Genomic DNA, 13,552 nt, shown 5'->3' with positions numbered 1-13,552 from the left:
ACTGCCTAAGAAGACAAAGAAGAATCCACCATACGGAAGCAAAATGCTACAAATCTGAAGTATTGGTATTGGTTTATTATTGACACTTGCTCAGTGAAAAGCTTGTCTTGCATACCATTTGTACAGATCAATTCATTACACAGTGCATTGAAGTAGGACAGGGTAAAACAATAACAGAATGCAGAGTAAAGTGTCACAGCTACAGGGAAGTGCATTGCAGGCGGACAATAAGATGCAATGTCATAACAAGGTAGATTGTGAGGTCAAGATCCATCTCATCATATAAGGGAACCGTTCACAGTGGAATAGAAGTTGTCCTTGAGCCTGGTGCTATGTACACTCAGGCTCCTGTATCTTCTGCCTGATGGGACAGGGGAGAAGAGAGAATGACCCAGGTGGGTTGTGTCTTTGATTATGCTGGCTGCTTCACCAAGGCAGTGAGAGGTAGCGACAGAGTCCACGGAGGAGAGGCTGGTTTCCATGATGTGCTGGGCTGTGTCCACAACTCTCTGCAGTTTCCTGTGGCCCCAGACAGAGCAGTTGCCACACCAAGCCGTGATGCATCCAGGTAGGATGCTTTCTATGGTGAATTGATAAAAGTTGGTGAGTGTCAATGGGGACATGCCAAATTTCTTTAGCCTCCTGAGGAAGTAGAGGTGCTGGTGAGCTTTCTTGGTTGTGGCATTACATGGTTGGACCAGGACAGGCTATTTGTGATGTTCACTCCTAGGAACCTGAAGCTCTCAACCCTCTTGACCTCAGCACCATTGAGGTGCATGTACATCGTCCCCTTTCCTGAAGTCAATGACCAGCTCTTTTGTTTTGCTGACATTAAGGGAAATGTTGTTGTCATGACACCATGTCACTAAGCTCTCTTTCTCCTTCCTGTACTCCGACTCATCGTTATTTGAGATGCAGCCTACTATGGTGGTATCATCTGCAAACTTGTAGATGGGGGTAAGAGCAGAATTTGGCCACACAGTCATGAGTATATAGGGAGTAGAGTAGATGGCTGAGGATGCAGCCTTGTGGGGCACCAGTTTTGAGAATAATTGCGCTGGAGGTATTGCTGCCTATCCTCACTGATTGCGATCTGTTGGTAAGAAAGTCAAGGATCCAGTTGCAGAGTTTGGTGATGAGTTTGCTTGGAATTATAGTATTGAAGGCGGAGCTGTAGTCAATAAACAATAGTCTATTGTAGGTGTCTTGACTGTCCAGATGCTCCAGAGATGAGTGTAGGGCCAGGGAGATGGTGTTCACTGTAGACCTTTATGCGTGCAGGCAAATTGCAGTGGGTTGAGGTTGTCTGGGAGGCTGGAGTTAATGTGTACTATGACCAGCCTCTCGAAGCACTTCATGATGGTGGATATCAGAGCCACTGGTTAATAGTCATTAAGGCATGTTACCTTGTTTTTCTTAGGTACTGGGATGATAGTGGTTGGAACCTCAAATTGAAGCAGGGAGAGGTTAAATATGTCTGCAAATACCCCTGCCAGCTGATCAGCACAATATCTGAGCACAAGGCCTGGGATACCATCCAGGCCAGATGCTTTCCTCGAGTTCACTCTCCAGAAGACTGATCTTACATTCCTGATGGAACCATGGGTTCAGTTGCATTGGAGGCTGTCAGGGTGGGTGGTGACAATCCACTCCCTTTCTGTTCAAAACACACGTAGAATGAGTTAAGCTCATCAGGAAAGGATGCTTGTTGTTAACTATGCTACCTGACTTGTGTTGAACTTCTGGTAAAACACAGCAGGCTGGACAGAATCTGTGGAGAGAGAGTCAGAGATGGCCATTCAGGTTAAGGCCTTTTTCTCAGGATTAGATGAAATTAGAGTTTTAAGAGGCAGAAAATAGGGGGAGGGAAGGAGGAACCAACAGGGGAGGTCAAATGACAAGGAAGTTTGAGGAAAATGAACATTAAGAAACAGAAGATGGGTCTAGAGGAGGTGTAAATGGGAACAGCCAAATCATTGTAGGAAAATGTTGAACCTGCACATTGAATCCAAATCTTTTTTTTCAGTAGCTCAAAATCTGAAATAAATTAAAACCACTTTCAACTGCTCTTGTGTAATTCTTATTGAGTAATGGAATGAGCTGGTGATAGAAGGGGATAACTTAGACAATGTGATGACATTGTAAATATTAGATTCAATTTCTTGAGCATCATGCATGATGTAGGTAGGAGAAGAAAACATCTCATTGGCTTTGGAAAAGTTCATACTCTGTCAAAAGAGTTAAAGGATATCAGGTAATGTCCCAGCTCATGAGATTTAACTTTCTAAGGTTTTAACAAGTCTTCTGTGTTTGATAATTTTATAATTAAAATTTAGTTCAGCTTGAGTTAATCATTTATTTAACAATGTCAATTACTTGATGTTTCACACACCAATGCGGTGCCAGGTTTTATTTGTTTTAAATGTTTCTGAAGCAACCAGCTTATTAAACCCTTACTGAAGAGCTATGGTACCAATAATACTATCCCAGTTTCATAAAATTCACATAAACAGTTTTCTTTTATGAGTTGTGCATTCATTACCCATCACTAACAATGCTTGAAAAGATGGCAATGAGATACTTTCTTGAAACATTATGTCCTTCTGCTGAAGGTATTCCAACAATACAATTAGGGGTTCCAGAACTTGGACCAAAAGCAATCATGGAACAGTAAAACCTACTAAGAGCATAGTGTGTGACCTAGAAAGGAATCTATGTCCAGTATTGTTCCTATGCAGCTGTTGCCCTTGTTCTTCTGGTCTATGAAGGCAGCAATTCTTGTGGCTAATCTGGAACTGATCAGTTGTGCTCTGATACATACATTGTGGCCTTTTGTCTCAAACAGGTATCAAATCTCGAAGACACTTGCATTGCATTTAAAGTGCACCAGTTCTACAATGTTGGCCTCATTCAACCAGCCTCTGTCAAGATCTATGAATATTATGATACAAGTGAGCACTTAGAAGGCTGCCTTATTAATTGAATCTAATTTATTTTTGAGGTAGAAACAAGAAAAGGTGTAAAGAGATCTGTTAGCAGAGTGTTATATGGAACTTAAAAAATATTGTAAATATGTTAGTAGCTTCTAATTCAAAAAAATTCAATGCCACATTCCCTTAAGACAGATAATTCAAATGATTTACTAATTAATGATAAAATTCCAATGCAACACATTGCACATTTATTAATATTAACATAGCAAAGTATTGGTAAATGCTCAATGGATGCCAAGGATTTCAATTTATTCATTCCCAAATTTAGTTTATTTCAATTTGTTATTTTTTGATGATAAGAGAACCTTTATACTTGTCAGTTTGAGCTTGTACCAGACAGAAGATATTTTTATGAAGTCAGATATTAATGTTCTGATTAACTGTTGATACTGTTTGTTATATTCACATCATTTTTCCTCCATCCATAGCAAAGAGTTGCACTAGATTCTACAATGTCCCTGGAAACAGTGGGATGCTCAGCAAAATCTGTCAAGGTGATGTGTGCAGATGTGCCGAAGGTAAGATGCATTTTATTTTTGCTTATTTACTGCACCATCTTATTCTTTCACTCAGTGCTGACCAGGAATTCTGATCCAATGAACTGGCTACACACAAAAGAAAATATTGAAGTACTTTGCATGATTGTTCCAGCAAGAACTTAGTGGAAGGCTGCTCCAATCTTCTGTGGTAAAGTTCTGTGGTTGAAAGCATTTCAGGTGTAAAGTATCCAAAGGTGCATCCACAGCAAGTTCCCTGAGAAAATTATTTGACAATTGGCTCATCCACATCCTGCCTTCGCCACAGTTGTCAAAGACTGAACATTTCTGAAAAGAGTAAATTTAAAAACCTAAACCAATAAGAAACCTGAAAAACAAAATGACTTTACAAAACTTAAAGAAATTAAAATCAACAAAACATCTACCTCAGTCCTTCACTGCTGTTCCCTTCATCTGCTTAATGCAAGATTTTTGGACAAGTTTTCTACTTGAAATAGGGGGAGCCTTGCACCTTCATGCTCCAGTCTTCAGCTCCATGACAGCAGTCTACCTATGTCTATGCTTTCACATTTGAAAGTTTCATGGATGTTTAATAAAACTCAAATCCAGTAATATTCTGATGGCTCGAGTAGCCAGTGTCATGAGATGAACTCCACTGAATGCTATCAGCTGTTTGAACATTAATCTTCTGTGGCTGTGTTACTGCCCTAAACTTGAGAACTCAGTTCTGATTTTTTTTTAAGAATCAGATTTATTATCACTGACATTTGATGTGAAATTTGTTGTTTTGCGGCAGTACAGTGCAAAGACACAAATCTATAAATTACAAAAATAAATAAATAGTCCAAAGGAATAACGAGGTTATGTTCATGGATCATTCAGAAATCTGGTGGAGCAATGTTCCTGAATCATTGAGTTTGGTCTTCAGGTTCTTGTACCTCCTCCCTCATGGTAGTAATGAGAAAAGAGCATGTCCCAGACAGTGAGGGTCTTTAATGATGGATGCCACCTCCTTGAGGTACCACCTCTTGAAGATCTCCTCTAAGGTGGGGAGGGTTGTGCCCATGATGGAGATGGCTGTGTCTCCAGCCCTCTACGGCTTCTTGTGTGACTGTGAATTCAATAGTTGTAGCCAGTCTCCTCAGGTGATCATTCCCTGTGAGAACAGGATTGCTCTTTAGATGGACAGTAGGGCTACCAGGTCTTCAATAGCTCCCTGCTTGGAAAACAGTTGCTCTGTATTATAAAACAATATTGCCTAGCCTCCATTTTGTCCAACACAAAACATTCTTATGAAAGGGTTTTATTCAAACATTTTTTACAACCTTAAATGTCATAGTTATAAGATCAGAAAGAGTAGTAACAGCAGGGCCATTGAACTTGCTGAGCCATTTGGTAAAATCATGGCTGATTCAATTTTGTCTACAACACTTTCCTGTTCTCTCTCAAAACACTTTGCCTGCATTGTAGTTTAAATCTCCACCTTGAATGTACTCAATAGTTCTGCCTCTGTAGTTTTCTGGGGGAAAGAATTCCAAAGATTCACAAGCCTCAGAAGACAAATCTCTCCTTCATCTAAAACAGACCTCCCTTTCGAAACTATGCCTGCAAGTTGGAGTTGGCATCACAAGGGAAAACATCCTCTCAGCATCCACCCTGTCAATCTCTCTCAGAATCTCCAATAAGATCACCTTCCATTCTTCTATACTTGAATGAGTGTAGGCCCAATCTACTCAAACTTTAAATATGTCAGCCCATTGTTCCAGAAATGAACCTGGTGAACCCCCTGCACAACACCCATTTCAGATGTGTCCTTCCTTGAATATGGAGACCAAAATGGTACACATTACTCCAGCTGTGGTCTCACCAGTGACCTACAAGTTTGATGCTTTAATAGTCCATATACCTTGCAAGAAAGGCCAACCTTCATTTGCCTTTCTAACGACAAGTTGCAACTGCCTGCTAACTTTTTATTTCATTTACTGGGACCCCCAGATCCATTTGTATCACAATGTTTTGTAGTTTTAATCCAGTTAAATAATAATTTGCTCTTTGTTCTTCCAGAGTAGATTACTTCACATTTTTCTGCATTATATTCCAGCTGAACAACTTCTTGCCCATTGACATAACCGATCTATTTTTTTTTAAAACAGGCACTTTATCCTCTCCTCAATTTGCTAATCTCTTTTTTATTTTTAACCATCATCTTTGACTACAGCACACCCAGTCCCTTCATATGCCATCAATAGAAATCATGAACAGTTGAGGCTCCAGCACCGATTATTGTGGCAGCCCACTAATGACATTAAAACCACAGGAGAAAATGGGGAAAGCAAACAAAATCATGTAGACAACATGCAATTTAACTTCCAGGAAAGAGTTTGTGACAACAATGATCCAGCAAGCATTAAAATCTTCTAATAGACAGCAATAGTAAAACAAAAATCAAATGTTGTTTCAAATATTTCATCCACCTCCTCTCTCCATTAAACATAGAATTTATTCCAGTAATTAAATTTTGGAATATGAACACACTTATAGAACATTAAATTGTACAAGAAAGTGATTAAGCTTTACTAGAGTGCAACATTTTCAGAACCTGTGTCAGTTTGGGAAATGTAAGGGCTTGTTATGTGAAGGTTTCCTGGCCCAGACACTGAGGAATCTCAACAACACTTAAGCGGAGAATGTCAAGGATTTTTGTACTATTTAACCAAAACCTGACTGTTTGTGGAGTTTACCTGCACTTTATTATTCATGTGTGATATACTGTCCTCAATTTCTGTATGCTTAAAATGTTGGCAAGGCTTGTGTTTGTTTCATTTGCATAAAATTTTTTTAAAAAAGCAGAACTATTTCAACTTTGTCATGCAACTTTTAACTAAGTAAGTTAGTTTATCTAACTTAAGGCAATTTTTAAAAAAAAAATATAACAAAGCGTTTAATTATGTTTGTGGAAACAACTCCAAAGTGTCCTGTTTCAGAGCAACTGTACTGTTCTTGGGCTGGATAATCCAGCTTGCTGCATGAGGATTCTACCCACCTGGACTTGCATACAGAGGGTTGAACAAGCAGACCCAATGAACCCACAAGGCATTTCACTGGTGGAGAGAGCTCTGAATGGTGACTTACCCTGGCTCTGCCCCAGGAACAGCCTGACTGTCTTTGACAACTTGCCACTGTCATAGTGTTTTGAACTGTTTTTCAAAGTTTGAGATAGTTTACTATTCAGACAATGTTAAACAATTAAAGAGGAGTATGGTTTTTTTTTTAAGTAATTGAAAACACTTTGAAGAACTAATATAAAAAATTGTTAAACAAAAATAAAAATTAGTAACTCCAACACTTACCTATGTATCTTTTAAACATTTGACAATATCTGTCAAATGAGTGGAGTCAGGAGCCTGGAGCCCTCGAAGATTTAAGGCTCGGCAAGTCAATGCTCCTGATGGGCTCATGGTGACTCCAGTGGTGGGACAGAGTCAAATGCATTACCCTCCATCTGGGTGGAAGTCCAAGACAAACTGAGCCATGAAAAGACAAGCTGTTGATTCCTTACAGAACTGCTACCTGTCAATCAACTCAGTTTGGTGCATTCACACACAGTGGTGTTCTGAATCAAAGCCCTGAATTAAAACAGGATCTCCTAAAAGCTTCTACTTAAATACCCCACTAGAAAGATATTAATGAATAAAATATTCAAGGAAGAAAGCACAATGCTTTCCACCTTTGTAGGTATATTAACAATGATCTCTCATAGAACAAAATAAACTGGTAAAGGAGATCGAATCAAGCAGATAGTGTTGAAGAGGAAAGAGGAGAAAAAAGTATCTAGTTTAACAAAGAGTACAAATCTGTAATTACAGTAAAGGTTAGTATTTGAACTCAGGTATGTTAGTGTACTGTTGATGTTGCTAAACAAATCCAGAGGCCAGGATAAATAACTTGGGATCAAATTTCATTCTGGCAGTTGGGTCATTCTAATTAAACTAATTAACTCAATTTGGAATAAAATAAAGTTCGTGTCAATCATCCTGAATTGACAAATCAACTTGAAAATCAAAAAGAAAACTGCAGATACTGGATGTCTGAAATAAAGAGTAACGAGGTTCAGAAACATCTGGAGAGGGAAATGGAATTAATGATTCAGAGTTAAGGTTTCAGAACTCAAGAATGGTGATGGAGCGGAAATATTCACTTGCTTCCATTCTACACAGAGCATTGTCTCACTGCTGACTATTTCCAGCACTTTGTTTTTATGTCATATAAAGCTAAGTGGTTCTTAAAGATCTTTAGGAAAGTTATCCATTATAATATTGATAGGCCATTGAGAGAAAGAGAACAGAGTTAAATATGGAGCCTTCCACCTTTGTCTTTAAGAAGTGGTGAAGAATTTTAAGTGATGTACGGAGTTATTTCAGAAAACAAATTCTCCTTCCTTCTGAATCTGCAGGAAGTTGCGTTTCTGTAAAGACAAATCAAGAAAACCCTGCAAAACGTGATGAAGTGTCATGTACCCATGGAACTGATTATGGTAAAGATATCCTTATTCAAACTATGTCACAAGTCTTCTGACTGATCCCACAAATGTATGCATATTTCATGATCTTATATTTAATCATGTTTGATCATCATGTTGATTAACACTTCATGTCTATTGCTATTTGGATGACAGTTGTGAAGTGATGGGATTGGGTTAGGGTGTACAAAGGATTGGACAATTGGTCTAAAAATGTGCATTCAAATCCTATCACTGCAGATGTGGGATTAAATAAAGTTTGCCTTTGAAAGATTACTATCAGTAATGATAACCGTTAAACTACTAGATTGTTTTAGTAAACCCTTGGTTTACTAATCTAGTACTCCTATCTATAGAGCAGCAGGTGGAAGAGAAAAGCTTACCACATGGATGTGCTCAATTGATATATTGCATCTACATATTTGGAAGGGCAAGCTAATGGTTTCCTTAGAGGGAGAGGGAGTTTCCAAAAGCAGCTACCAAACATTCTACAGTATATACAGGACTTTCTCCACACTCATATCAATAATCAGCCAGAAGAGGCTCGATGACACAAAATGCCATTGCATCTTGCTGTCAAAGTCAAGCTGCACCGAATATAATAAATGAGAGAATAAATCCATGCTGCAGTTAGTTTAACAGATTGCTACAATATTTCTGTATTCTTCACCTCAATTAAAAGAACTAAGATTTTGGCATAGAATATATTTTTAGGAACCCTTGAAGTGTAAATGCTGGTATGGAGATCAGCCTGGAATATCTTCAGAGAGAATGAAATTTCATTCAGTATTGCTCCATTATGTGGGGCTTTACACTCCACAGGAGGCTGTAGTATTTTCCTATGACCATGCTGTTATGATGGGCCTTGTGGGTCTCCTGGTCTCCCTCATGACATGTTGTGTGAAAAGGTTCTTTTGGATCTCAAAGATGGAGGACTCTGGACAGTCTTTGGATCTCAAAAATAGCTTAATCGCAAAGGCAAGCAGGGAACAGAATGAATACACACACACACACGTCTGTGAAAATGGGGGGGGGGGGAGAAAGAAATCACAACAAGGATGAGATACACACTCACACACACAAACAAGGTACAGCTTATCAAGGGATAAACACTTCAATGCCTGAACACCTTGACCCAAACAAGCATTGGCCCCAACATTCCCTGGAATCTGACTAAGACACTCCCAAACCATGTGGTGGTGCACACTCTTACCAGTGGTCTCTGCAGTGTTGTCTCACTATTCCTGGGGCAGTCGAAAGAGGAAGAGCCAGGAATGTGCAGCACTCTTTATAGTGCTGGAAGGCTGGGTAGAGCCTGGCCAGGTAATTTATACGGGCCAATAGCTTGGGGATCAAGGACAAAGGTGTTTACCAAGACCAATGGTCAGGCAGGCCCAGGAACATAAGTGGTCTCCAAGGCCAATCCCTATGCCCGCACCTAATGGGTGGGGTGGAGTCGAACCTTGATTGACAGTGGCGTCACTTCGATTGGATAAACATGCTGTCCTCTGACCGGAGGGGTCAGTGTTGTCACTGGCACGTGACAGCCATGTGCTTTCATACTACACATGTATTGCTTTAACCAGGACTTGCACATCCCTTTAAGCAAATGTGAGAACTATCCTGTTCTTTCTTCATGCCTTCCTCTCCTCCATAGTAGCCATTGAAGGTGTCCTCAAAGCGGTTCCATAGAGGCAGGGGATGTTCAGAAAAGGGCGAGTTCCCACCAGGAATCATAAGGGTCCAATCTTAGAATTTGTTCAAGGGTATATATCATTACTAATTCCATTTCACATTGGATTTAGCCAATTTAAGATTTCTTTCAATGGCCCAAGTATGTTTTCTTGCATTAGTATGTTATCTTGGTGTAATCCAACTTTGAGGCCACTGTTTTTGAAATCAAATTTCTTTTTTTCTAGTTTACAAAGTGACATTCCTTGAGAAGGAACGGAGAGACAATTACATTTTCTACAAAATACAAATTCAGACTCTTATCAAACAAGGTGAGTACGTTTAATACTTCAGGACCATGGACAGCACACAAGCAAAAAAAATCTTTGGTAAGTGGACAGACTACTCCATCACGGGCACACTTCTGCATGTGAAGTGAACATTTAATGTCATACATGATTCTAAATATAGTAACAAAGTTCAGATCCTAGATATTATACCTCAATTGCACCCAGCTGCTTCCTGGAGCCTCTTAACCTTTACAATTTGGCCATCACATCCCACGATCCTTGACACAACAGAGCAGAATGGCGATTGTTAATTCATTAGAATCACATGTATCAGTATGGTGGAAGGTTACTAAATCTTCTAGAGTGTTTTCTAACAAAGTGACAGGAGATTCTCTGGTTGGGACTGTAGAGTTAAAAATGATCAACAACTTCACAGTCTGCAGACATGCTGGGGAGGAAATGAAGAAGAGAATTCTACACCACTAATGCCTCACAGGATGGCATTTATCATTTTGTTGACAGTCATTTCAATGTGCTTTGAAGGAAACATTAGCATGGAATTGAGAAGTACCTTCAGGTTCAAGAAAGAGTAGAGAGCAGTGCAGAGAAAGAGGTGGTTAACACAATCACCTGGTACAGATACCAGAAGTTGGGTGGGAATAGGGCTGAAAGAGGAAGAATATAACTGATGGTAAAATGAAACTTCAGAACTAACAGCTGGCAACATTCCTTGTCAGAGTGTTCTACCTGGATCAGTAGTGATGCTGATTCGAGACACCTGAAACAATCATATTCACTGATTGTCCCAGTTTTAGTATTTCATGTTTCATGGTTTAAGCAGGTGACTTTGAGAGATGACTGCATTGTAATAATCATGCTGTATCATTAACTACCTCATCATCTGCACTAAGAACAGATATTGGCCAAGCCACTGTGGTGGGGTGGAGGAGAAGATGACACCCACAGTTCTTTTTCTAGTAATATGGCGAAGACTAAAATTAAGAGGTTGCAGGATTTTGTCAACACTAAGCCTAGTGCCCTTTGTGATTGGAAGCAATTAAGTAAGTGTTTGGAACTGATGACAAGTATCAGGAAATATTCATCCTGAGGATGTACACTTGCACAGCAGAAGTTTTACTGTATCCTGAACTCTTATTTGTATAGAAATGTGCACATTATTTTTAGTTTCTTTTAAAATATATAAACCAAAAGCATGATCACAGAGAAAAAATTGAAAAGTTAAATGAAGTAGCAAGATGGAGAAAGCTGGACTAGGCCTGGGAAGTATCCCAGAGCAGAGATGGTCTCACCTCCCTAACTAGCTCTTAATGTCCTAAAATAATGAGCATTTACTGTATTGAAATAGAATTTGCACACTGGGCAGCTTTCACAGATCAGGGTGTTGAGACTAGTTTACTTCAGCGCAATTGTCAAGATCACCTCTGGACAGTAGAGAATGCCCTCAGGGATTGACTGTTCTCTTATAATTTATATGCTAAAATCAAACCAACACATGCACCATAGGCTATTGCCAGTTCTCAGGTGAACAAATTAGGACTTTCCAAGGAAAGGCCAAGAACCTCTCCCATTTCTCCCTTGCTCCAACCAGGCAAAAAGTAGGTAACAGAACCTTAACTTTTCAAACTTACTTCCAGCACCTGAGGTGATGCATTTGTGGCCAGATCTGAATTCCCAATGCAGAATTTGGCTTCTTTACAGAATATGCAACAATGGAAGTGTTACCCTGTAGAGAATTTCTGCAAGACCACAGTTGCATTGTTGAGTCAAATGGCTTCATTTGAACAGGAACATCTTATAAATACTTGCACAGCTTATAAATGTACCTCTCATAATGATTTACTGAACAACCATCTTCTACCATTCAATAACAAGGAATTAAAACCTAATCAAAACCACTCACATACTCACTGCTTTACATTTCATCATTTAAAAAAATCACAAAATTACAGAAGTGCCAAAGTTCACATTCATAGCCTTGAGATCATACACCCAACAGAAGGCTCTATTACTTATTTTCTAATTAGAAAAAAAATCAAGATTCCTAATTCATTACATGTAATGATGAACTGGACAACGTTGGCAATTTAGCCACCTATAGTTTGTCAAAAACATATTGGGCACCAAGAGTTACTTGGACATGATTTCGCACATTGCCAAAAAAGTTTGACATCATTGAAACATGATGGATCAGATTAGTCTTTCATCTAACACTATAGACTTTCATCTTAGGAAGTGATCCAGTCACTGAAAGGGAAACGAGACTGCTAATCACACATGTCAACTGTGATGAAACATTTAATGTGGAACTGAACAAAGATTATCTGATAATGGGACAGAGATCAGATCTGTGGCAGGATGAGGAAAGGTAAGGTGCAAAAATCTGAATCAATGATACTCTTGTTCATTCTCCAGTTTTCTTGCATGAACAATGTGTACAGGAGAATCCAACTTCAAAATTTAAACCATATTTCTTGTTATATAATCTGTAAGAGACATTACAAATTGAGAGAGACTAAAAATAGGATTTAAGCCCCTGGACAATAATTTATGACAAATTGACACATAAGAAATGGAAGGGAGATGCATTTGTGCAGATTTCACCTGCCCTGAAATCAACACACCTTCTAACCAATGAATGCAGTCAATGCTAAATTTTGGCATTGCAAGATTCCACAGAGCTGAAATTGATAATGAACCGATTGTTTGTGACAGGATTCTTGGGAAACCCCCATGCTCCTGCATAATAGCAAAGGAAGTAAAACAAGGAGTGGGCTGATTGGCCACTCACACCTGCTCAGCCATTCAAAAGCTGATCTTTTACCTCACCGCTGCTCTCCCGCTCTAGCCCCATATTCCTGGAGTCACTAAATATCCAAAAGTCTTTGGACACTGCCGTGAATATACTCAACCATGGACCTCTTGAGTATGGGTTCCACTGAAAGATTCTCAACCTTAGATAAAGAAATATTTTCCTACTTTGGTCCTGAATGACCAAGGCCTACAGTAGTCCACATGAGCCACTTTCCACTCAACTTCATCTCTCCCTATTAATGTAATCTTCTATTCAATTCACCCTGTGTTTTTGAAGCTTCCATTTGAATATATTGTATTGTTCACTTCAACTACTCCCAGTGAGATAAAAATTCCAGATTCCCACCATCCCTCATTGCTGACTCTCTTACATTAGTGGTTTCCATCTTCAGGATCCACAACAGGGGGAACATCTTCTCAGCATCAGCACTATCTAAACGTTAATTTCAAAAATCTTAATGCCACTGTCAATTCAGAAAATTTTTGTTATCAGTTCTCCTGTGCTTGTTCTTCCTCATAATGAAGAAATTTCAACATTTCAGAGTGAAATATTTGGTTGGAGAACACACTTGGATAGAAAGGTGGCCAAACAACGTAGAATGCCAAGAAGAGAGGTACATGCAACTCTGTCAAGACCTAGTAATATTTTCTGAACAGCTCCAGTTTCATGGGTGTGGAAACTAATTTACAGCTTAAAATAAGTGGGCAAAAACATGCAGTATAAAATTTTCAATAAATGATGCTATATAA

General features: G+C 39.1%; 1 protein-coding gene across 1 annotated transcript in view; it reads left to right on the top strand.

The window, feature by feature from the left end:
- Positions 1–13,552, top strand: part of LOC127585095 (complement C3-like) — a 91,421-nt gene extending 77,869 nt beyond the window's left edge. Inside the window, exons 36-41 of the mRNA XM_052042288.1 lie at positions 2,846–2,951; positions 3,422–3,511; positions 7,944–8,024; positions 9,929–10,012; positions 12,221–12,356; positions 13,345–13,552. Of these exons, the coding sequence (XP_051898248.1) occupies positions 2,846–2,951; positions 3,422–3,511; positions 7,944–8,024; positions 9,929–10,012; positions 12,221–12,356; positions 13,345–13,486 (639 nt within the window). The 3' untranslated portion in view covers positions 13,487–13,552. The remainder of the gene's footprint in view (positions 1–2,845; positions 2,952–3,421; positions 3,512–7,943; positions 8,025–9,928; positions 10,013–12,220; positions 12,357–13,344) is intronic.

The sequence above is a fragment of the Pristis pectinata genome, chromosome 31, assembly GCF_009764475.1.
Source record: "Pristis pectinata isolate sPriPec2 chromosome 31, sPriPec2.1.pri, whole genome shotgun sequence".
NCBI lineage: Eukaryota > Metazoa > Chordata > Chondrichthyes > Rhinopristiformes > Pristidae > Pristis > Pristis pectinata.
Note: the sequence above shows the minus strand (reverse complement) of the source record. Positions and strands in the feature narration are given on the sequence as shown.